The sequence below is a fragment of the Labrus bergylta genome, chromosome 18 (genome assembly GCF_963930695.1).
Source record: "Labrus bergylta chromosome 18, fLabBer1.1, whole genome shotgun sequence".
NCBI classification, from domain to species: domain Eukaryota; kingdom Metazoa; phylum Chordata; class Actinopteri; order Labriformes; family Labridae; genus Labrus; species Labrus bergylta.
This window is the reverse complement of record NC_089212.1, coordinates 2,582,439-2,608,509: the sequence shown is the minus strand read 5'-3', so window position 1 is coordinate 2,608,509 and position 26,071 is coordinate 2,582,439. Positions and strand designations below refer to the sequence as shown.

At 40.3% G+C, this 26,071-nt stretch overlaps 1 protein-coding gene across 1 annotated transcript; it reads right to left on the bottom strand.

Annotated features, from left to right (window-relative positions):
* Nucleotides 1-4,084: 4,084 nt before the first annotated feature.
* On the bottom strand, nt 4,085-18,591 carry LOC109990846 (F-box only protein 33). The gene is made up of 6 exons (XM_020643090.3): nt 18,051-18,591; nt 15,799-15,909; nt 13,726-13,886; nt 13,418-13,626; nt 12,970-13,267; nt 4,085-12,888 (listed from the first exon to the last, which is right to left on the bottom strand). The coding sequence occupies exons 1-6, from the start codon at nt 18,515-18,517 to the stop codon at nt 12,623-12,625; spliced, it is 1,512 nt and encodes a 503-aa protein (XP_020498746.1). The 5' UTR covers nt 18,518-18,591; the 3' UTR covers nt 4,085-12,622.
* Between the last annotated feature and the right edge of the window lie 7,480 nt (nt 18,592-26,071).

Here is a 26,071-nt window from a genome sequence, read left to right as displayed (position 1 = left end):
ATCTACAGCTTTTACTATTTTCCACATTCTTTTGTAAACTATGAAAAAAAAATGATGCAAAGTTTTTGCAAACAAGCAGACTGTTGTTTAACCATTTAATGACCTGAGCTAAATGCAGAAAGCTTTTCCAATAACATGAACCACGTTACAGGCTTGATTCTGAGAAAAAAACAAATAAAGTAGAACGAAGAAATAAAAATATTTGATTTCCTTTTATTAAAGGGTTTCTTTAGCGAGCCTTTTGATTCTGATCTACAAAGCCTTACTATTTTTTCAACTATATTTTAAAAAACAAAACCTGTGGCCCGCTAACGATTCTAACACGACAAGTTTGGCCCGCAAGAAAAAAGTTTGGACACCACTGCTCTACATACATAATACACATGTTCTGCAATTAAAGACTGGTGAAACAATATACAACAGGTAATTTATGAGGTACTGAAAAATAAATTCCAAGTCTCTGCTAAACTGGCTATTTTGGGTTCGACCACAGAGCTTAAAGACTGTGGCTTGTCTTCTTTTGAAAAACGATGGATTATTTATACTTCTGAGACACTGGAGGAGGAAACACCCACCTCCTTATGAAGAATGGGCCACAACTTGTAGCTCAATGAGCAGCTTACGAGAGAATAACATATTCTCTGTTGGACAAACTAGATCAATATATGCTTACGTGTGTTTGCATATTGTGTTTGCATTTGTTTTACTGCTTGGCTTTCAGGGTCTGTAACTTAAGAGGTCAATTTAGTAATATGATTCATTTTAATATTGGACAGATGTATTTAACCTGGGGAAACAATGTGTGCACTATTATTTTATTTTATTTTATTTATTTATTTATTTTATTTTTTGCTTTGTTTGTCTATGTCCGTTTCTCTCACGTTGTATGTTAAGTACAAGATTCTATGTACGATATGGGAAATTTGATTTTTATGTGATTCCATGTTTAAAAACCAAAAAAAATGTTGAATACAAAAAAGAAAAATACACATGACTTAATCATGAAATCTTGATTCTGTTTTGAGACACATGGTACTTTTATAATAAGACTGCATTTTGAGCAAAGAGAACTAAATGTTCCTCTTTTTCTTTATTTCTCTTGAAGTCAGCCTTTCTTCTCGTGTCAGCAGGTTCTGTGAGCCAGCCTGTATCTTTTGAACTTCATCACAAACCGCAGTGAGCTGAGGACACCAGCTCTGAATTATGCGTCTCAGATTGAAAATAAAACCCCTTTGAGTCCTACTCTTGCAGCTCTTGCATGTCAAAGGTGGAAATCACCATCAAACCACAGTTGATTTCCTGTTTTTTCTTCTGCATGTTTCCCTGCTCTTCTCTTGCTGTTTTATTGACGATCCACTCCATTTTTTAACACTTTATACCATGAGCATTATTTGTGTGTATTTTATTTTTCATATTCCTTTTATTTACTCAATGCACTGATGAAGTGTGAGTGTGCTTGGAACTATTTTGTGATTTGTTTGTGAACTGTAACATGACATGTATCTGCATGTGGCAAATGTGTACAATCAATTTGAAATCAGTCATTGAAACACTGAGCTGCAAGGGAGCCTACATGTAATGATGAATATAAACAATGATATGTATTAGTCATTAGCATTCCTAATCAGGCCTTAAGAGAGGTCCAGTAAGTCGTTGGTATTCTTCAGCATTAGTGTGTGAAAAAGCTGAACCTCCTCCAGTGTGTTCTTTGTCACCTCCGTTGTAACTCTGCGTCACATAAAAAAATCTGTTATTGTTTCAGCACAATTGCGTAATGATAATCTTCTAGTCTCATAATCCAGATGTGAAAAAGTTCTTTGTCTGAGCTCCAAACAAGGCAGTAAACAAGCTGTAAGAAGCGCTGAGTGTTTACTCGGTTGTGTTGGCTTTGTCTGTCTGTGTGTGCAAATACAAATGTCAAACATACACAGCATGTTTGTTCATGTCAAAAAGGCCAGGTCAGTCTGACAACTCATGTTTGTATTAGTTTATTGCAGCAGCAGCAGCAGCAGGTCACAGTTTGTGTTTGGCGTCTAGGCTCTGACCTCATCAGTCCTTGCAGTTTTATTTTACATGCAGAAATTTGAGGAGTGATGGGATGATATTTTAAACAAACTAATCAGGGCCTACAGGTGGATGCTGGAGTGGTGGTGCAGGTCAGAGCTGACAATGATAGAGCAGAGGGAGAGACTGGAAATCTTGCAGCTTAAATAGACCGCGTATTGGAAGAAGGGGTTGTCAGGTGATTGGGGATAATGACGCATGTCAAATGTGAAATCTGTGCAGCTCAAGTTGACTGCCTACACCAGCTCACAGGCGTCGCCTCATTTGTGTCAATCAAATAATCCCTCTAAAAATCATTGTCTGGATTTTAAAGTCCAATAAGAACTACATTCTATTTATTGCATTATTCCTAGTAATTATGGCCATGTCAACTAGTGCTGTTTGATGTCTCACATGATGTGACTCACCAAACTGTATTGTAAAGATCAAGAAGGTGTTGACCGGTTAAATTAAGATGATAAACAAACAATAAGCAGCTGTTTTAGTTAGATTTACACCTTGGTTGAACATTATAGGTGTGGCTCAAGCTGCATTTTAGGTTTGGTTATCTCATGGGTGGGTATCAAGTTTCATCGTCTGGTGCTAAAACTGAAGCGGAAGCACCAAAAACTGCAGTTCCTCAAGTGGCCACACAGGGCTGCCTACAAGAGCGGATCATTCCAAAAGACCATGTCCCAATTCAGAGGCGAAATCCTTAGGAGGGCGCATTTGAAGACCAATTACGCCACGGCAGAGTGTAATTTTGTTTCTCCTTTAAATGCAGCTGATATATGCGTCCTCCTTGCCCCGCCCATGAATGATGCATCCGGTGTATCCTTCCTTGCCCGTCATGTCCCAAGATTTGTTGCGCTCCAATTCATATGAGCTGGCGGACTTCAAGCAGCCGAGGAATACAATTTGAAATGAACAACTGATTTTAACTAATTTGAATAGCCACCAATGTTAAGAAACACAGAAGTGACTCCAAACTCCAAATTATCTTTAAAAATCAAGAACTAATATGTCAGATATCTACTGAATTAAATCATAAATGACCTTACTATATCATTAGACACTGAGGAAACATGCTATGTTGAAGTTCTTATCATCTCTTATCAAGTTTAGAATCCTCTGTGGAATGGTTTTTGTTTGTTTTGACTAGAGAAGTAGGACGCTTTACTGCACCCCCACACGGCCGTTTTGCACCTCGCTCCTCGGTTTGCCAAACCACCAGGTGTTGCAGCGAACAGGTTCAGATATAACCGATTCTACTCGACCTAAAAAAATGTCTTGGCAATTTGCTAATTAGTTCCACGACTAGAAACGTGGTAAAACTAGGATAAATATTGGCGATGCTTTTGAAAAAAAATGGAGAGGTTAGAACACAGACAGGTTTCAAGACTGATGCTGAGCTGGCTAAACACTGAAGCTTCAGTATCTGAGACATGGCAACACTTGTGCACAGTGCCAGTTTTAGCTGCTACTTGTCAGAGCAACATATCAGTCCTCTAGTGATGTTACCTATGTTAGATTGTTCTGGTACAGTTGTCCAAGTTGCTAGGCGACAGGTTCACGCATAGGGTAACGACCTAGGAGAGCTAAATGCATGCAAATGCTCTGCAGACCACACCGTCTCATGGTCTGAGCGTTCTACACAGACTGAGGGCCGGGGTGCTACCCCTCAAATAGGACATAGCATTATTAGACTGTATAAAAAAAAAAAAAACATACAAAACATCTTTCCCCGAAATGAAGCCAAAAGATTGAGAGCTCCTCCGACTGATTGGCTGCTAGTTGTCACCTTTTGTACTTAATGTCACTGAACTCCACTCAGCAGTATTTGTGTTGTTAGTGCTTCTGACAGAATTTGTCAATGAAAATCTTTTTATGAATGTCCCTATGGTTGTGTCGATATGGGGATGGTCGTTATTTGTAACGGTTCATTAAGAAGAGCAAATCTGTTTTGTTAGAAGACCCTTTAAACCCCAGGAAGTGCAGCTGAACACAGGTGGTGAAGACATAAAGACAACAGAAACAAAAGAACATTTTAATGCTTTTATTCACTGACTAAAAGAAGAGAAGCATTCATTCAACATTAATTCAAATCAACATTCGACAGGTTGATCCTTAAAGTGTATGCCATATGTCAATTAAAAGGTTGTACATGGAGGTTTGCAATGTTGCCTCCCTTTTCTCATCATCAACAGAACCACGGATCAACACTGTTCTCTACCACAACATCTGTCCTCTCAGCTGGGGAAGAACTCTTTCCCTGCAGGCTGAACCAAAAACACAGCTGGAAAGGTTTCAAGAGGGTTCGATATGATTTCAGTCACATTTTTTTAAACCAAAGCTCCATCAATGGACAATAGGGGGATGTTTTAGGGTAGGAGCTTTATTACTGGTTAAAGCCAAAATACTACAACAGCTGTTTCTGAAGACATGCAGATTTGTTTAGACACTGCAGATAGAATTTAGTTGAGTTAGTATCTCCATTTGTAAAACCATTTTTTAAGAAGCCAATGAAATGTGCTATATATATATATATATAAAATCCGTTCCCTGTTACTTGAAAACTGGTCCAGCCGTGTTTCTGGTTACATCTGGCTCCCTGCTGACAGGAAGAAAGAATAACCCACTGCTATGTGCTCACTTTAACAAACACAATCACACAGGAACGTAACGCTCAGAATATTCAACAGTAAGGATGGTAAAACCATTTTCGCAGAAAACACAACAATGTAGCTTCTGATTTACAAAGTCTGTGATTTTATAATATACTTCATGTTCATAAATTGAACCCGGACATGTGTTGCATAAGAGTTTACCACGGTAATGCATTGTTGATACCTATACAAATATGCACGGTGTGAGAGTTTATATATCTATTTATATAGTTTATATTTCTTCCTCTATGGACTCCTAAAGACGCAGCCGGGCGCTGTCAGCACTGCTTGTGCCCCTTTGTGGCCACTAGTAAAGACTGCTGTTATTGCAAACTGTCCTGATTTTAAACAAATGCACAACATTCGTACCACGATAAAACTAGGGGCCGTCTAGCCAGTCTCACAGAGACCAAGAGTGAGCCTGCCGTCACCGCTGCTGTCGCTGGGCTGGCTGACCAGAATCAAAAGATCTTAAAACCAAATGATAAAGGTTACATAAATCATCATAAGGCCAAGTATTGTCATTGCAAGTTCTTATTTGTTTACGACTTCATTACAACTGCGTGATAGTGAGAAAAAGAAATAAAAAACAGGAAAAAAAAAAAGAAGAGTGGATTATATGCATTCATCTTGCATAGTTGTGAAGCTGGACTGGGCAGCAGGCCTGCCTGCCTGGCTAATTAGGAGGTTTAGCTCTCCAGACTTGACAAGAAAGACTTTGTTTCGCAGCCAGGAACATCAGAGCCAAAGTCGATGAGACCTAAATGAAGATAGCTGGCTGACACGGAGCATGAATATCTATCAGGTCCTTGATAAATTCAGGCGCTACAACGACCTCCAAAAGCTCCTGACAAAGATTGGCCGGGTCATGCAATGAGAGCCATTTTGTTGTTTCTTCTGTTGAAATATAATATGGCAAGTGCACAACAATAAACCTTGTATCACTGTTATCATGTGAGCATCTTCTTAAACTGGCTGGAAAACTAGTTTTAGTGTCAGCAATGGCTGAAATTGAAAACTGGAGAATCTAAACTTCCTGTAAGAATCTCATTGGGGCGAACAGCAAAGGCCTCCCTCAGTGTGAACCTACCCTTCACTGAGATGATATCCAGCCTTATACACATCTGTATCTGTTACACAGAATGGATTTTATACCAGTGTATTGCACCTCCAGTGTATTTCCCCAAGTCACAGAAATAATATAGAACAGGATGTTACATGCGATTCTTCACATTTCTGCACGAGTCCAGCCCATTCTGAGTTTTGCATGTTATGGTAGTAGTCTGTTGTCTGAGCATTTAGGTACAAAAATAAAACAAACAGGAAGTGTCTGAAATGTCACAATGTGGTGAGGAAACCCTGTCTCTTAATAGTAATCCCTTCAGAAACGCATAACATCCCAAACTCTTTCAAGGGAGGTGATAGGCCCAGAACCATCCTACCATCTTTTTCTGATGCTTCTTTCCACAACAAACATCCTGTGTGTGACATAACATACTCTTGATTTGACATTGAGCCTGAGTAGATAATATAACTCTGTTTTCCCGCGACTCTGAGCCTGTGTTTAGACTGATGCAGATCTGACACAGTCTGCTGCTTTGGTACTAAAATAACACACACTCACCATTCAGCTTGTGTCAATGGAATTAGCAATGGCAATTTGCAAAGACGTGTCAAACCCCACTCTTTGTGACCCTGCTTATCTACAGTTCTGCGATCACAACAGTTCAAGAAGCTGTCAAAGTCTTCAGGTAAGATGGACTACATTAGAGACCAGCTCTGTGGATTCAGTTCATCAGGCAACAGGGGCCTGGCCCTGCTGGGCTCCATGATTCCTCTATGAATGCATAAAAGAAAACACAGAAAACAAATTCTTAACATGTGACAGGTCCAAAGGGCAGAACTGGCAGCAGCCACATCAATGTACAGTTTGTATTGGTTATGGTCGCCTGAATACCTGAAACCATATTTCCTCCTGTAGAGCCTTCAAAGCTGTCATTATAGTGGCTGCACTCATTTAAAAGAAGGCTTTGCTAGTTTTATGTCACCCCCTCTTCCTTTGTAGACACAGTATGGTATCTCATACACAAACATCTGTCTGCATCTGCTGTATAAATAAGCCCAGGCAAGACTCTTGGCACCCCTGTGTTTTCATAGTGAATATGTTCTGTGACTTAGGGGTGTCTGTGCATTTAACTGCTAAATAACCTCTTCATTGTATTGAGGTGATCTTTAAAATGTGAGACTGACTGAAAAGTTCAAATGCACTTATTTCCTATCAAGAGTAACCAGTTCTTACCTTCAGCACAGTCAGTCAGTGTGCGTTCACATGACTTTAGTGTACCGGTCACACCCCCCCCCCCCCCCAAAAAAAAAATGGCCCTCAAGATGCTAAAATAATATCATGTTAAAGCAAAGGTTTAAACAGTTGTTAGAATCACAGTCGACCTTTGACGCAGTGACACACTGTTAACAAGCACTTCTAAAATAGTATCACACCTCGGCTCTGCTCAGACCAGCTGGTATTGTGGTGTGACTTGTCAACACAAGCTGCGTCCCCGATTCCCTTCAACAACAGACTGACTCATTCAAAGTAAAAAAAAAATATAGTATATATTTATAGAGTCCAATTTTCATGCAGACACTTTGTAGTAAACTGGTTGCAAGTCAGATAGCCTGAGCGACCCCCATGTGGAATGTCTTGTTCTCTATTCTTTAGCAGTCGATCTCTTTTCAGCTGAAAAGCCTGAGACTAAACACTTCCCATCATATCTGACCTTGGCCGTAGCCTTGAAATACAATATCTCATACGAGGCACACCGGCCTTACTGGGAAGCTAAAATCTGTCAAAAAGTAGCCTCTGGAAGCATCCATTGGAGTGCTCAGTACCTGACTGTGTGTTTTCTGTGTTTGAAACAAACTCCTCGTCCTCTTAGATCTACATTCAGTCACTCCTCACAGTGAAACAGGTGATGAAAGAAAGAGAAATGCTCCAGTCCAACTCGCCTCTCTGTTTAAGCATCTGTCACACTACAGTAGCACAATGCACTGTGCTCGAATGGCCTCGCTTTGCCATTCACTACCAGGAATATGGCCCGGTTTACAAGCTGTGCAACAAGGCTGCTTTCCTTACATGTGTTTGGATATACATTTCCAACTGTGCCTTTCCTCAAAGACATATTTTATACAGCCTGTCAGAAATCTTAAATTGTTCAACAAAGGGCGCAACCACTGACAACAACTCTGGCCACACACTGGTTTCTGCTCAAGTCAAGCACAGAACAAGCATGCTGACATTTTTAACCTGGTCCAGCACAGTATGGTCCACAGTATAACAAAGGAAGAGTTTTGGGCACAAAAAAACAGAGTTGTCAGAGAGTGGAAGAAACCAAGAGAGGAGAGTCAAGATAAGAGCAAGTAAGGAGGTGTAGAGTAGGAGAGAACACTGGACCGGCCTCCCACCAGTGTGCGTGTACATGGGCACTTCAGATAGACTTGTGTCTGGGTTCAGTTTGTTCCACTGTGGTCTTTGGCAGCTTATAAACACACCGAGGGAGGAGAACAGATCCAGTGACTCCTTACACTCATATGAGTGCGCTAGAGGCCTGAGCTATTGTAACTTTCCCTCCGATTGTACCCTGAGAACGAACAATTTCTGTTCCTGTTTCCTGCTGCAGTAGAAGTGATAAGACTACACCGCTGAACATGAGCAAGCAACACCTTGAAATCTGACACATACACACATACACACGAGCATTCAGAAAACATATGACGGCTGCACTGCAGAGAACTTGTTGCACGTTCACACAACCTTATTTATTTCTACTGGATAAACTTTTGAAAGCTAACATGAAACTTGCGCAGAAAATACAGGCACTCCCAAAGAGAAATTAAGTGTGTGTGATGAAACATGAGCCGACGCTACTGAAGCTTCTGAAACCGCCTTCTTAAAGACGAAGCTAACTAATGGATCACAGCAACAGGTACAACCAACAAAACGCTAATAACTTGGGCAGAGTAGAGGTTTCAAAAGCAATGAGACACCAGAAGCTTTCAGGCACAAGACAGCTCAACATGGTGTTGACAGGGATCAGGGCTGAGTAATTATTCAACTGACGCTATGCCATAGTGTAGCATAGCACTGCATGTTAAATTCAGTTTCAAATGCCAGAAAAGCCTTTCCGGCAGAACTTTCTCTCATCGCTTCTCAACAACACAGAACTCTTTCCAAACCATCTTCACTAAAACTGTCTGACTTTTGAAAAGAAAACAAACTTTTAATAAAAGGACATGTGTTTTGCAATTCTTGCCTGGTCTCTTAAATATTTGTCCAAGTCTTTACTCTCTCTTCATGATTTTGTTGCCTAAAAAAACCCCACAATTCTATTTCTCACAAAACCTAATCATACATAGAGGAAGAGCTTTTTAGTAACTGTATAGGAGTAAAAAGGGGAACATAATAATTAAAAGTGAAAATGATTCTGCTCGAGCCGACCTTAGCTGGGGAGAAATCACAGCCCCTCTTTTTACTCTGAGCAGACATTGGTTGGACTGGCCAAACAGCGTGTGGAGCCAATAACATGAGGGGAGTGGAGAAGACAGGGAATGGTAGAGGAAGCACACATCTATGATGGGAGTGGAGTTTGTAAAATCATAGCATTAAAATCAGCTGTTTGAAAAAAAAGAATCGGTTTGCTCAGCTTTGAAAAGGCATTCTTGTATGAATTGCCGTGAATTTTCCCTCTGTATCAAATTATACTTATTCATGGTGAAAACTTCACGCAAAGAAGCAAAGCTGAACTCTTAAAAAAGGAGATTGGGGGGTGGGTATAAGTTAAAAACCAACTTATGTTGGTCTGAATGTGTACTGTTGGTGGCGCCATCCCTTCAGTGTTCAGCTCTTTATACACAGCCTCAAAAAAGAAACTCTTGGTGCCAAAAGTGCATTTATTATGTATCCTGAGATATGGACCAAGGACTAAGAGATTATCATGGTCAAACCATTAAGATGGAACAAACGTTTGGTAACCACAGGCACACAACTAAAAGCAATTGAGCATTTATGTCACAAAAGCAAATGAACTAGTGCTGGCACACACCTCTCAGTCCATCACAGGTAAACTTTGGATACTTACAGACCCTGACTTGGACCTTCACAGTCTGCAATGCCTTTACCCTGCCCTCTAAAGTGCCACTGACTGCAATGCACATTAAATGATGAAAGCCATTGAGGAACTAAAACTCTAGTTTAGTATTTAAATATGGAATAAAGGTGCTCTGCAGCCCTAAACATCTTTGATCATATCCCAGCCGAGCTCAGGAAATGCTTTCATAGGACACCAATGTCGCACAGCTGTCAACACTGCCGCGACAGATATAACACAACTTGGCCCTGGTCATGCTCATAATAAGGTTTGTCTGGAACACAATATATGTGGCTGGAATTGCTGGCTTAGCTCCCCAACATGGCATGAATGTACTTCCACAGAGCCTGAACAACACTGATAAGGGCAAAGATGTTACCTCAGTAGTTTGGGTACAGGTGTTCTCTAAATCAACAACTAGGAATCAATCAGAACCAGGCTGTCACCCAAGAAAAAGAAAGAGCAAGTTTCACAGCCAGCTAGGATGCACTGTGCCAGACATTTCACCCCAGAAAATGGACTACATTCAGTTCAGACATTAATTAGGCCCAGCAGGTTAAGTCTCAATCGACAGCATTGATTTTTTCCAGAACAACACTTCTCTCAGCCCCCCCAACCTCTCCTGGATATTAAACATGTGCAACAAGTAGACTGGTTTTGCCATTCTTAAGTCACTTTCAACCTTAATCTTTGAAAACAAATGTATGATAAGGTTTGCTGACCCCCAACTGAGGTGGAGGGAGGGTTTATCAGATGGCAAGACAAACAACATAATTTAAAACAATAACAATAAGAACCACTGTGTCCTTAAAACGGGCTGTTTCCAAGGCAACTGTGACTCAAGAGGAAAAAAAACAACAACACGACTTAAGCTAAGTGATTGTTTCATACAACCTACTCAATATCATCACAACCACTGCCCGGCTCATTGTGATGTTCAAAGCCTACCTGAGACTGACAGAAGGTATTCGCCACAGAAATACAACACTTGACCCCAAACTTTGTTGTGCTGTTTTGCCAGTTTTCAGAAATATAACTGGTCTTGGCTAGGAGTGAAACCCACAATGATCAAACCCACTTATTCAGCAGCCATGACTGCTGTGGCAAGATATGCGTCGTTCAGATTTCTGTGGCAAATATAGCTATACAGTTAGCCTTCAATATAAACACAACACTGACTGGCTAACTGAATGAGAAATGAGAGTTGAGTTACATTCAGTGCATCCTCTTCTCTTCCCCGTTCTTGATCATGAAATGTTAACCCCCCCAAAACTGAGGAAATGGTTCCTGTAATCACAACTGCTGGCAGATTGCCGAGCCAGGGAGAACTGGTTCTGCTCAAGCCTGGTCTCTCAATGAATTTGGAACTATTCAGAGATCTCTTTCACACAAAATTAAATGTAGAATCATGAAACCAAAACTTATTTTCTCTCTAAATAATGCAAAAATAATTGTAACGTCAGAGCCTCTCATTATGAGTTCACACCCTGATCTTTTTTTTTTTTTTGACTTGATGCATCTTGAACGATTGGTGCTAGTCAAAGTGTTTCGACCTCTAGGGGAGATCAAAGTCAGCTATATTCATCCCGACTAGAGAAAAGAAGATGCCAAGATTTACAAGGCTCACGACAAATCAAAATGTAACCGAGTATTGTGCCGGGTTGACTCTGACAGTTTGGCTCTGAATGTCATTCGGAAGACAGACTCCCTATTTAATCTACTCATGAGGTTTATCACAAAGTGAGCTAGGTGGGAAGTGTGTTTGCTGCAAGCATGTAACAATATTCTCCTTAACACCATCATTAAGGTGCTTAAATAAAACCATTTGGCTTTGAAACGCCACTTAGTTCACAATGACCATAACTCTGAGACAAAGCACTGACATGGCTGCTGTTAAAAATAGCACCTGCTCAATCAGCCACATCACTGTGGAGATTCCCACTCCAGACAGACCGACCGACAAAGAGCAAAAGGAAAAAAAAAAGGTTAAGAAAAAAATAATCTCTCCAAACTAAAGCTAGAAGCTTGTGTCAGAACACACTTTCCCACCCAACCAGTCTCTTTCTCAACCTGCCTGCCTGCCCTGTTCTAGATGTGAGCAGGATAATATATCTGTATTTAAATACACACAAAGCCTTTACAGGCAAGGGAACTATCACATGGGAACAACAAGATCATACATGGAGCAGGAAAAGAGAACAGAACTGTCAAAGGAAAAGAAAAGTATCATAGAGAGGCTCTGGAGGTTATTAAGGTGAAGGAGAGACATCGAGCTCTGAAAACTTTTAGATCAAGACCAGACCAGACTGGGCCATGTCAGACAGGAAGAAATGACGAGCAGCAGAGTGGCTCATTTGCACAGACAAATTTAAAAATGGCCATGGCGCAAGTCTTGTCTGTGGTCAATTATCACAGATTGGTACAACTTGAGTTATAATTGGGTGTGAAACATGATGAGGTTAAATATGGCTAAATGGATAAACAAGAGGCAAAGCAAGTAAATAGGGAATCATTTGGAAAGAGGTTGGGTTTGATAGTTGGCTAAAACCTCTGTGAGAAAAACACAGAAATTAAAAGTTAAATAAAAACAATCAGCTCACATCAGTTCACATAAATGTAATTAATAGATTGTTTAAAGATTCAGTTTAGGTTTCTCGCTTAGGTCTGCTTTTGGTTTTGTTTAAGAGGTCTTAGCTGACCTGGACTTGGTTGGTCTGGCCTGGTCTTGACGCACTTTAAGCAGTGATGTGTTGGATGTGCCATCCCTGCCTACATGCCCATGCTAAAGGCCTGCAGCTCGCGGTGGAAGTGCTGGGTGGGCTCGGACAACACCAGGCTGGAGTCCAGGCAAGGATGCCAGACACGGCCCAGGCCCAGAGAAACCTCCTTGACCAGGTTGTGGACAGGGTCGCCCTCCATGCACACAGACTGATCCGGATCGAAGTCAATGCTCTCCTCAGAGACGGTCAGGACGCGAAGACTGGAACCTCGCAGCCGAGAAATGGCCACCAAGTTATGGGACCAAACAGTGTAACCTAAAAAGAGAGGGATGGGTAAGGCAGGTCAGAACAAACAAACTCAAAGTCATCTATAAACCAACAACAAACTAAACTCACCGTGTATCACCAGTACAGCCAGCTGGGTACATCTCCAAGCTAAGAGGACTAACGGGTCTTCGTTCCGATTGACGCTGAGGTCGGGGAAGTCGGGGTCATCTCTCAGGAGCATGAAGTGAGTCAGCGTTTTGTTGTACTGCTGAGAGATGAGCTCCAGGGTAGCATCTGACACCAGTGTGCTGTAACTGTCAAGGTGCAGGCGCTCCAGGGGAAGGCTGGGCTTTAGGACTCTGAGGAGCTCTGAGCTGTCGACCTCCAGGGCCATCATGTACACTCGCAGGTTGGCACTCACACGGACCTGGGGAGGATCAGGGAATGTGTGGAGACTTAAACTTACTTATGGCTGGTTTATTAATAAATCAAACCTCCCCATAATGTCATTAACCAAGAGGTCCGAGATATTTTTCTAGTTTGGATAAATGAAAAACAACGATAGCTATTGCCTTACCAGTGCCTTCCAATCGTCCTCTGTTGCTGTCCCTTCTAATGGTTTGAACTCCAAGGCGGCGCCGTTGAGCAGCAGGGACAGGCGATGCAGTGGAATACGACGAGGTGATGCAAGCAGACCACAGAGCTCAGATGTCAAATCAGAGAAATCCAGAGCCAGAGAATTAAGATAAGACAGACGATCAAGCTCTGATGGTGAGATGAGGGGTCCTGAGGGAAAATTCAGGAGAAGTGATATAGTTCAAACTGATATCATAACGCTGTTTTCAATTGGATTAAAAAAAAAAAAAAAGCACAGACAACACATACCGAGCTGGTGGTCCAGTAAACTGAGGTGCTTCAGGGTCTCAGCTGAAGGATTTGACAGGCAGGCTAAAGAGCAAGGAGTCACCAGACCAAGCATGAAGCTGCAGGACAACCACCGCAGCTGCCTGCTGTTGGATAACATCTCCATAAACAACTGTTGGATTCTGTAGAGCACAGGTACAGGATGATAAAGGAAGAGGGAGGCGAGAATTAGCTGAAGTTCACTTTACCAGCATGATAACACTTTTCTCATGGTTAGATTTGAGTAATCATAGGGGCTGTTTAAGACAAAATATCCCTCCAGAAATAAACCCCAGAAGAGAAATAACTGGTGGAACATTTGTGCGGACAGACATGGAAAAAAGAAACACTAATGTCATATATGATGCAAAAATAAACAGTGATGTCTGTGTGCTCTCATACATATAAGACATGTGAAATAAATAAAGACATGTAAATCTATTAAACCCATTCATGGCTTATTATATTTAATTAAACCATCCCCCCCCCCACTTCTCCTCATAAGATGTTTTGTAGTCTCATCCTGGTTGTATCACGTCCTCCATCTTTCTTTATGCAGAACATGGACCGTGTGCATTAACAACATTTTCATGTCATGCCACCCACCTAACTACCACCGAGTTGCAAAACTAACCCACTCTAAATGCTACGACTAAAACAATCAAAAGGAAAAATGTATAGTTTCTGGAAAGAAAAATGAATTGTGCTTAAAAGTTTGTGAACCCATTCGATAAGTAACCCCTCCTCAGGCAAACACTTCTAGACAACTGACCAGTATTTCCAGTCTTGCTTTTTCAACATTTTTAAATGACCACAGAAGGTTCTCTAGCCAAGTATTTAGAGAAAAGACATGGAGTCAGGAGACTGTGATTTCTGTCCATAACATTCATCTGTCATTACTCCAAGATTTGAGAGACGATTCGGATCATTTTCTTGCTAAGTGTGCCAAACCTTGAATGATCTTGAATGTCTTGACTCATTTTTGAACTTTAGACTCTTATATTTGGTAGCATTCATTCTTCACTTCATTTGCAGAAAGTTTTCTTGTTTCCATTATTGACTCCACAATTATTTCTTCCCAAACCACCTGATTGCTTCTGACAGAGTACACAACATTTCTTATGTGTTGATGCTGCAGAAAGGGCTTATTTTTTGCAGCTCTACCTTGTACATGTCTTGGTTGATTAAAGAATATTAAATAGTTGTCCTATAAACGGTTGGACACGTGTCCACTCATGCAGTGATGTGGGGGTTTTCTGAAAATGTACAACATCCTTAATTCTGACATCTTTAAACAACTATTTACAGGAGCCCATGGTAGTTAATTGCAGACAGCACAGCTGCCACATCCGAGGTTTACTTTAGGCATGGAATAACTTCAGAGTTAGTAGGTCAACCATGAAATCATATTCACCTGACTCATTAAAGCTCTAACAAGTAAATCACATGGGTCCGGGCCTTAGCAATCAATGTTTTCAAAAGCAACAAAAACATTCCCAAACTTTAAAACGGAGACCTTTTCCTCTTTTAGTGTGATAAACTGTTAAAAAACAACAACAAACAAAAACTAAAATATTCATTGTTAATGCATTTTGAAGTCGGCTGCTCAATGTTTTGCACACCACTGTGTATGTAGTGAACATAAAGTGGTAACATTAGACTTAACAAGCCAGATGTCTCCCAGGACTGGTTGAGTTCTCAGCAATAATAGAGTTACTGTGGTCGTCTTATTGATCTGGGAACAATGGTCACAAACTTCTGTGCATTTTGTGAACTAGTTGACTATTCTGAAACCTCAGGCACTTCTGGCATTTCCAAACAAATGCTAACAATTAACATTTTGGAATCTAATAGCCTCCCACACCCGAAGGTGATCAAAAACACAATAAAAACTGTTTTCACCATTTCCAATCGATAGCCATGCTGCAGTAGTTTATGAAGTGCATTTTATCTTCAATGAGCGGAGCAGCTTTATGGATAGGAACTATAAGTGAATCAATCATTTTTGACAACCAGCAGTAAAATAAGTTGGCACTGCTCTATGCTCAAGCTTACTCGTTAATCTTCTTGTCCCCCTGGTGAATTTGGTGCAGGTTGGAGGTGTCCAATAGTCCCTCTTGCTGGAGAATACAGGTGTCCCCATAGAGACTCAGCTTCTGCAGGTTTCTAAGGAAAAAAAGAGAGAGAGAGTATGTGTGAAATACAGAAAAGACAAAGAAATTAAATTATGAAATAATATTTGATATGGTTGTTGAAACAATATGTTTTGTTATAGAGCCGACAGACACAGGTTGTTTGAAATAAACCAAATCAGCAATATATTCACATGCATAATACAAACTGTTGTTGTTTTATCTTTTCTATTTAAATCTCAGTCAAACCTTGGTGAATAGTACAGCGGACAAAAGAAAATACAAACTGGTATGTAATCATCTTTTATTCATAAATAGATGACTTGGCATGATTTTTTTAATCAACATTTTTCAGTGTGAGGTCCCTGCCATTACTGACACATTTACATAAGAAATCACGATTCATCCCCATTATTCTTCTGTTTGCATCGTTTAAAGACTGACTTGGCTGAGAACCAAGTTTAGTCATAAAACAATTCTCTTAAAAGGATGTCTCCCTAGTCTTCTGTTTGCTTTGTCAATATGTACAAAAGTCCTTTCTAATTTAATTGGTGTACCTTGTACATTAGCGAGTCTAGGCTTAAGTTGAACCATTACCTATCTCTGACACAAAACATAACCACTTTGTGTTTTACTTTTTTTTTTATAAATTCCCTTAAATAATTTGTTCTTGTCCACTCTAAAACTGTAGTTACCAGCAACAGCTATGGTGCATTCATGATGGTGAAACTTACTGTGTACAATACTGTTATGGAGCAGAGGCGACATATATACAGTTTTTAGTTAAACCACCTAATTTTTCTTGTGTGACTAACATGGACTGCTGTATACACCAACAATCTCTATTTATAACAAACTCAACTTTCTGTAGGAAAAATCGCCAATTTCTGTTTTTGGAAAGCCACAAGTGTAACATGCTGTCACACAACCTTCAGGTTCAGGTACTGTGTAGATCAAATGCCTTGCAGCCTACTTCCTGTAACTCAGCTGAGAGGTTAAGCTTCACAAAATGCCTCTACAGTGAAACCATCAGCGCTCTCATGTGCTACTACTTAGTGCGTGACACTGCTAATAAAGAAACAATGATTTATCAATTCTAATTATTTTGAATATTAACCAGAAACGAGCCTATTGGATTAATGTTTGCTAAATAAAAACCTAACTTCAGGTAGCCTGATAGGACATCAGCTATCGGTAGATACAGCATTATTTGATCAACCCATGCAAAAAGTCAAAAGCTAAACTTTTGGTAGATTTTTTTGTTCTACTTTGCAGTGTGACAACATTAACCACTTATACTTCATTAAAACTGAAGTTTATACAGTATGTTATCTGATATCTAGTAATCTGTAAGTAAGGTGGAAGTTGATGCAACATTGATGGTTTTTTGTATCGACTCTGTTAGAAACTGCACACTGACAAGAAGTGTGAAACAGAAAAAGGTTTTAGCCCCCTCAGCAGAACTAAGACATGAGCAGCTTTGGATGGCTGCTATTTCAATACGACAAAGCTCTGTTGTTGAGAATAATAGAGAATGTAGGAGAAGGTATAACAGAGAGAACTTCTGCTGAACACCATCAGCCATTTAAATCAAAGGCAAGTTTTACAGGACGGTAAAATACCATAGTAGATATTACTAAGGGACTGGATGTTCTGTACATATATATGATCCCGCATCCTTACAGTATGGAACAGTATACCACAGCTGCTCATGTGTTTGTCAGTGCTGATATCAGCACGTCAGAGCCAACAAAGCCTTCAGCACTGCATTGTACCTGCTGGTATGAAAACACCAGTATAAAACAGAAAACAGAACTGGAAACAAAAGAAACGCAGATCAGCGTTAAGCATTTTCAGAAATATTATTGAGATATCATGTTTAGGTAGCACACATTATTTTTCTCGTAATGTATAACAGTGTAAACCCTCTCTGGAGTTATTAGGATAACGTTGACTAATACAGCTGAGTCCCTCTCAAAGACATGACCTGATTACGTAACTGCTAATGTCGGTTTGTTTATAGCTAACTAAGCTAAGGCTAGCTGCTGCTAGCTTACTGCGACGCAAACAATTGTGTGAAATTACAACAAATGATGAGTTTAACAATGGTATCCACGAAACTGAACAAAAACAAACACACCGAATGGTCTCCTGGAGCAGTAAATTAAACGTTACCTGTTGTTGCGGATGCTGGAAAACACACACAACACCTGGTCCAAGTAGGTGGTCATGGCGTCTCTCCATCGCTCAGAGAGCTGCGGGTCGTTATCAGGACCGGGGGGCTGCTCCATCCTGGGGTCGTTATCAGGACCGGGAGGCTGCTCCATCCTGCTGGACGACGAGTCACTGTTCAGAGGAGAGAGGTAGCCTTCCACCGGTGCTAGTTCTAGCTGCAGTTCCCGCACGAAGGAGCCGAACTTCCGCATGAGGAACTCCAGTCTCGGGGAGTCCTCGGAGCCGCAGCCTCCACCACCGAGCCGCAGCTTGAGCTCGGTCCACAGCGCCGGGTAGAAGAGACACTCCCTCCACCGGGAACACACCGCTGAGGCCCGGAGCTTGTCTCGGTCGGATAGGAAAGAGAATATGTGAACGATAAGCTCGCTAGGTAAAGCCATGGCTCCAACACCCCCGCACAGAGCCATGGCGAGCTAAGAATGCTGTTGTTCAAAAACCAACCACGTATAAAACAAATGTTAAGACCGTTTCTAAAAACTGGTTCTGCAGCGTTCACCCTCTCGGTGAAAACAAAACGTTTTCAGCTTTCCCTTCAATACTACTGGATCGAACCACTCCTTTTCAATGCTAGGGGAACAAAACAATCCTCTTATAATATTACGGTCGGTCGTGGGAGACTTGTCATTATTTCTACTTCCTACAATACATATTGTATTTATTCAACCATGTTAGGGCTTTGGTGTAATTTTCAAACGATGTTTATCTGGGATTTGTGATTGTATCGCCTCGTTGACAAATGAATGGTTCAGTCCCAAAGTGCTGTTATTTTCGCCATACTGCCGTGTTCCAATAGAGGGCGCTGTTTCTCAGCTGTGTGAGGCTCAAGATAACACGTGATCTTTATTAAGGCTTTTGTTTGGAGCAGACGTAACACCCCTTTAGTTCACTCCACACACACACCCCTCTCAAAAAAAGAGGCGGAGTGTGTTGTAATTGTCTTATAGTTTACTTACTTACTGTATATACCTAATGTTGTTTCGATTTTTTTTGTACTACCTCCTTGGTAGCCTACTTGTTTTTGTGTTGCTACAACCGAATTTCCCCTCTAGGGATCAATACAGAGTTATCTTATTTCTTATCCTTTATCTTTAAACCACGCCACAAAATGATCTTTATGTGACAACAGTATGATATGTCAACAAAAATAATCCCTTGTAGTCCTATAAACCTGGTATATTTTTGAATGGCTGTTGAGATGGAATTAATTGTGAAACATTTCAGTTATTTCTGTCCATCCTACTTGTTGTGAACCACACTGAAATTATATTTCGAGACCATTTACTCAACCTGTTATTAGACCTATAGAAACAACAAATCTGTCATAATAAAACATATAGGTACACAAACACTTTCTTGTTGATCAGATTTAAATGGACTTAATAAAGGTCATCTTGATGACATTCAATTAGAGTTCTCATAATCATTGTAAATTGACATGCATCTTACAGCAGCAGGTAGAGTAAAAAGACCGTCAGTAGTTTCTAATATAGCCCTGTTAATATTCATGAACAACATTCCTGTCCAATAAAAAAAGACAATGGATGTTTAATGGATTAAAAAACAGTAAAGTCTCAAGTAATGACTCTTTTCTTCTCAGTGTTAATACTGCTGGAGGGAATTCAGACAGGATGACTGGCTGTGAAGCTGCTGTTCCATTAGTCATATCATATGTGTTAAAGTGAGCTTTGGACATCACAGACAAAAATAAGATGTAACTTTTATCAACATTGTACTTTTGTTTTCCAGATTCTATTGATCCCAACACAATCTCATCTGTTGTAGAGATTGAACCTGGATTAACAGAAAGAGCAGGAGAGTCATTCAGTTCCAGTTATCTCCACAAGATGGCAGCACAATGATTCAGCCCAGCATCACCAGTGAACTGAATCCTTCTTAAAAACTTGTAAGTAAGTCACTTGTGTTTTTGATCCTTCCTCTTCTCTCACATTTTGTGATTTGCTGACAGGGAATTACTCAGAGAAGATGAGGCATAGAGAGGAGAAGAGAAGACAAGTATGCTTACGTCAAAGTACTCACAGGGTATTCTGTTAAAAAAAAAAGAAGAAAATGTTTTTCGTCTTTCATCTGTCGTGATCGACCACAGTAATCGCATAATAAATGTTACAGTACATCTGATGAGTCAGAGCTAGGCATCCTTTTATCCTTGTTGGATTAGTTAAAGTTAGTGCTGATTAATTTATGTCATATCAAATGTATTCTCTTTAAAGTAAGGATGAAAAGGCTTGCAATGCCTTTGAAGGATTTAATGTGGAAGGAGTTCAAAAATAACCATGGGAAGCTGAGGTCTACATCATTTATGAAATAAAATGTGAAAATATTGTTTTGCAGAGGCACACCACAGGTATGATAGAAGACACACATTATGTGATCAATGGCAGATAACATGTCATTCATATCATACCAGTATGATACAGTTCAGAGATACGCATTAAAGCTCCTGTGAGAATTTTTAAGCTGGTTATGAAAGAGCGTGAAATTGATACTGATGCCTCCTTCTAATCTACAAAAGAAATCAAGTTCATAAGTGAGGATTTGAATTGAATGTCTGGTACTGCTTCCATAGAGTTTGTGTTATATGTTACACTTGACAACATGCTGCTGAAGTTGTTCTGTTAAAAGAAAGCAGGATAAAAAAAAAATCAAAATATATTTTTGTTCTGGCCATTTTTGCCTTAATTCTGATAGGACAGTAAGGAGATACAGGAAATGTTGGGAGACGAGAGTGGAGGATGATATGCTGCAAATGTGAAGGGTTGGACCTGAAAACCCGGGGAAACAAGTCTCAGGTTAGTAAAATTAGTCTGCAAATGCTTTTTTTTTTTTTTTAACTTTACCTTATAATTTAAGAACAAGGTCACACACAACATGAATACTTATAATCATAATACTAAAGATCCTTCAAAAAAAACAAACCAATAAGACTGAAAAACTTATTTAAACTCCACCCTCATTCTTAAATAAAGCTTCAATAAAACAAAAGGTCACAGGGCGCAGATAGCCTAGCGGTTAGAGTGCACACCCCATGTTCGGAGGCCAAGTCCCCCAAGCAGGCGACCCGGGTTAGAATCCGACCTGTGGCTCCTTTCCCCATGTCATCCCCCCCTTTCTCTTTCTCTCTCTACCTCCCAAGTTTCTGAATCTATCCACTGTCTTATCTTTAAAATAAAGGCATAAAAAGCTACTAAATAAACCTTTAAAAATAAACAATAACAACAACAGGTCATAGGTTACCAAAGGGCGGTACTCCGTTACAGTAGTCCCATTTGGAGGTTATGAAGGCTTGGTTGAGGATTTACTTTGGTGCTGAAGTAGAGCTGTGTCATCAGCGTAGGAGTGGAAATTGAACCGTGTTGGTGGATGATCTGACCGAGGGAGAGCGTGTAAATGATGAAGAGCGTTACAAGCTACACCTCAAAGGTAAACTGCCTCATTAAGTTTTAGGTCTCAGGTTGAGTGCTCAATTTAATACTGCTCCACAGTTCTGAGTTTAAAAATCTAAGTTAAAAATATCATTAGTATTCCCATTGTTTTACCCTGATATGACCTTCTCTACAAGTATAAATGATGGAGCGGCTTCTTATCGCTGTAATATGAAAATATAATATCTTAACTTCCCGGGGACAGAGATGAAAAGGCTCATGGATAATGCAGCATGTGAATTCATTAAATGACTAAAGGTTTTAGATAATATTACCTTGTTTCAAAGTTAAAGGGAAAAAGTCTGAAGTTAACTTTGCCACGTGCTATAAGCTCAGTCTCTGCACAGCACACGTCCTTGAAACTGTCCAAACCCACACTGCAGGGAGCACAGATCAGATGAAAGAGAATGTTAATAGATGACATATCATACTAATCTTGTTTCTGTTAAGCATTTTCTTACAGATAAGGACCTGTCTGTTTTCAGTAGATACTTCTGAGATACACACCCCACTCTCGTACCTAACACACGTCCAGTGTAACCTCAAATATGTGAATCTACACTTAAAAACATGCCGCCATCTGCTGCTCAGGGAGAAAACACAAATACAACTGCCATCACATTGGTGACCTCTTGTAGTTTCTTTTGAAATATACTGCTAGTCTTTTTTTTGCTTTTATCCCAGTGTTTACATTTTGGACAGCTGATCTGTTGGGAGTAAATAATTAGCAATAAGTAGAAATAAAGCAATGATTGCCTACCTCTCCTTTTTTCATCTTCTGCTCATGGGTGATGTTATTTATGGAGCCCCAAGGGGTTACATATTAAATATAGTAATCAGAAGTAATTATATGATCGTGATCTGCATCAATTATGTATAAAAAAACAACAACACTTCTTTATGCTGCTTTTCAAAAAGTTTATGTTGATATCTTTTACCACAATGACACCTTTATTCACTTTCATATTTGATTAAATCATTTTACCTTTATGGGTGTATAGCGCTTAGGACGTCTGAATCAACTCCAGGCACAGGAAGCAGTGTAGCAGCATTGAGATAAACCTTTACATGGGAGAAGGAAATGTTTGTGCAGTGTATGTCTGTCTGCACTACATTTCTTGACATCATCATCACAATCTACTTTATTTTGGCGTTTAACTTTACCATGCCATAGGTATGCCTGAATAGCCAACTTCTGTCATCAATTAAAGCAAAGACAATGAGCCAATAAGGAGCAATAAGAAGGAGTTAAAATAACATTATCCATAAACCATTTTCATTGTCATGAGTTTAGTGCTCTTGCTGTAATCCATATTGGAGGCTTTGTAAAGCTACATAATGCATGCTTGAGTGTTATTATGAAGTGTAAGAGCCTATACGATACGTGCAGGTATGCTTTTAAAACAATATGTCGCCCCCCCCGTGTGCAGAGGCCACAGTCCTTGTTGCAGCAGCTGTGGGTTCAAATCCGACAAGTCTCTTTGCTGCAAGTCTTCCCTACGCTGTCCTCCATGCATTTCCTGTATCTCTTCTGCTGTCCTATCTAATAAAGGCAAAAAAAACAAAAACAAAGTAACATTTCCACTTTAAAATAGTAGTTTCAAATTCAATCTAATCAATCTAATAGAGCAATAACTTTCAACAGGGAGAATGGCATCTATCCCATTTCCTCAGAGTGCTCACGTCTGGTTGGCTGCTTTCAGTACGATGTAACTTGAGCAGCAGGCTGCGGTTCTCTTGTGAGAAGTGCGGCTTTACATGACTAGTTCTCACACCACCCTTCAGCTGAATAGAAGCTAGTTAGCTTGTCTTGGTACTGTTTGATCCATTGGCTGAAGCTAAGAGATGGAAGAGGATGCTATTTGGGAGTCATTTAGGTCTCATTGTCTAACCCAAGGACACTTTGACATGTGGCTGCAGGAGCTGGGGATTGAACACTTAACCTTGCCCTTGGGATAAGACCAGAAGCGACCTGTACAGACACATTGTGTGTATATTTCATCCTCACAGGGTTGTTTCTCTATCCGAGGAGCACTATAATACAATAAGTGTGAATTAACCATTAAAGGCTTTATATGTGATTTTTTGATCCAGCAGATGTCGCCCTTGAGCACCAGCATGAAACCAAAACAATTTGCGCTGCAATGTTGTGTTAGCATGCTAATGCTAGCAATCTTTATTATGCTGGTATCTTCACACTGCATGTAAATTTACCTGAAATGAGCGTGATCTAGAAACACAGTTAAGCAGTGAGTACAGTATGTTATTCTTCTTTTCTCTAGTCCCTCAATTAAACAACTTTTATACTCGAGGGGAGGAGTCAGCCGGCCGTCCTGGCGATGTAAACAAAGTGAAGATAGGACTCTGAAAACTCTGAAAACATCACAGACAGTGGGACTCGGGTGTTACACCCATTGTAGACAGTCATGACTCACAGAGTTATTTTCAGAGGATATTGATTTATATTTACTTAAATGATATACTACATTTAAGTGTAAAACACTTTACATATAAAGCCTTTAAGGTAATGCTGTTGTAACTGGCCCTTGATTTTACAGCCTGGTAAATCCATCATGCTTGTCCTAATGTGTTCTGTACAGGTTTTAACTGTTACATTCATGTATTTAATCTGGCTGCAGAGTTTGCAGTGCTTATCGGATCATCTGTTTAGCAGAGGCTCTGGCTCCCTACTGAAGGGCCCTTGAACAAGATACTTAATCCCACTTGCTTGCTGATCCTGCACCCTAACCAGAGGGCAAAACACACGCTCCCTCTTCAGAAATTAAAGTACATCACATCAAATAAGGCGTAATGTTGCAGAATACTAATGTTCTGCAAGGACGTGCCAAAACTATAAATCCTCACCCCCCCAATTGTGAGATAATCTGTTTTATTTCCACCTGCAGAGCCTGATTGCAGCTGCTCCAGCTCTCATGTTGATACCTTAATGATGCTTCGCACATTACTCTGTGGTAGAGATAAGTGCTTCCCCCCGGTGATGAATTCCTGTCTGTTAAAACAAGAACAAAGGATTGTCGATTGCAGCCAAGTGTAAGTGGTGAAAATTGAGAGACTGCAGAGAAAGCAACAAAAAGAGAGCTGTTTATTATGCCTGCCAGTGTAAACATTTCCGTTTTGGTTTCCTTTAACAAGAGCCTTTTAACAGTCTGCCTCTTTTGTTGCAGTCTGCTAATCAATGACATCCTCACAAACTCTATCCGGGTGCCCTGATTGCTTTTAGACGTGCTGTTGTCCTCTGAATGCTCATCAGCTTCTGGGGCTGATTTTCTGCTAACCCCTGCACTATGCTATCCCTGGAACTATTTTTAGGCAGTGATGCCACCGAGCCGATATCCTGCCAATAGAAAAGACAATGACGTAAAGCAGAAAGCAGATCGTTTTGGTTTTGTGTCTTGAGCTTCTTTATGGGTAGAATATAAAAAGAACTGATTGAGCTGTAGTTTGTTAAGTGCATTCAACCAGTGCTCTGACTCTGTAAAACCTGAAAGTTGAAGTGAAGCTCAGCCCTGTAGGCAAACAGATCCATTTAGAGCTGGATCACGTGGTGTCAGCTGCAGTACTGCTGCTGAGCACCGGGTGGTGCTACTGCTCCATGACTGACTGACTGCTGCCACACTGAGTGCTGAGAGAGAGAGCGCTATAGATAGATAGATAGATAGATAGATAGATAGATAGATGCATTTTAGATATATAATGATAGATCTGGAATGATGGACTTACTGCCGGGCGGAGAGAAACTCAGGATGGGGGTTCCGTCTCAAGGGTAATTCTGCCAGAGCTGATCAGGGCCCAGACTGTGCCTAGAATATGACGAAGTCGAATGAGATGAAGGGATGAGGAAGGAGGGTGAAAGGATGAGAGGAAAGGAGAGAGGGTGGGTCGAAGAATTGAGACAAACGTTGTGGAGTGGGATGGTTCAGTATAAGTAGGCTTATCAGGTGATTGAAGGTGAGGTTTCGGTCCTGCTCCAAAACCTAAAGTAAATATCTTAATTTCATTTTATAGTATTTTATTTTGCTAATTACACTTTTCCCCATGTAGATTGTGTGTACAGACTGTAATAAGCAATAACTGTTTTTTTATTGTCAATGTTCACATTAGTATTATTATTAAATTAAAGACATTAAAAAAAAAAAAAGACCCTTAATTTTCCTCTGGTGACTGTCATTGACATTCGTAGGTTTTCACAGCCATAATACAGCACAACAGGAGTGAGGGCCGTCAGATGGGGCCACCTTAGGGAGGTATCCGTCATTGTAAACATTGTACATTTTGAGCCACTGGTGGGGTGTAACGTTTGTAAAACCTGCCCCCCCTTCCCCGCCTACTGGCTTTGGGCCTCAAACAGTTGCCTTCCTTGTCTGTTGACAAGAAACTCCCCTACATGTTTAAAAAAGTCAATTCGATTTAACAACAGAGATTGGGCATCAATATGCACATTTACATAGATTCAAAAAAAGAAAGAAAAGAAACTAATGTGATGAACTTTTTGTTATAACG

Coding starts and splice junctions, on each gene's coding strand:
- LOC109990846 (XM_020643090.3), bottom strand. CDS start 18,517: ATGGCTCTGTGCGGGGGTGTTGGAGCCATGGCTTTACCTAGCGAGCTT. Junction 13,627..13,725: donor TTTACTGGACCACCAGCTCG/GTATGTGTTGTC, acceptor ATTTTCCCTCAG/GACCCCTCATCTCACCATCA. Junction 12,889..12,969: donor GGCTGTACTGGTGATACACG/GTGAGTTTAGTT, acceptor CTCTCTTTTTAG/GTTACACTGTTTGGTCCCAT.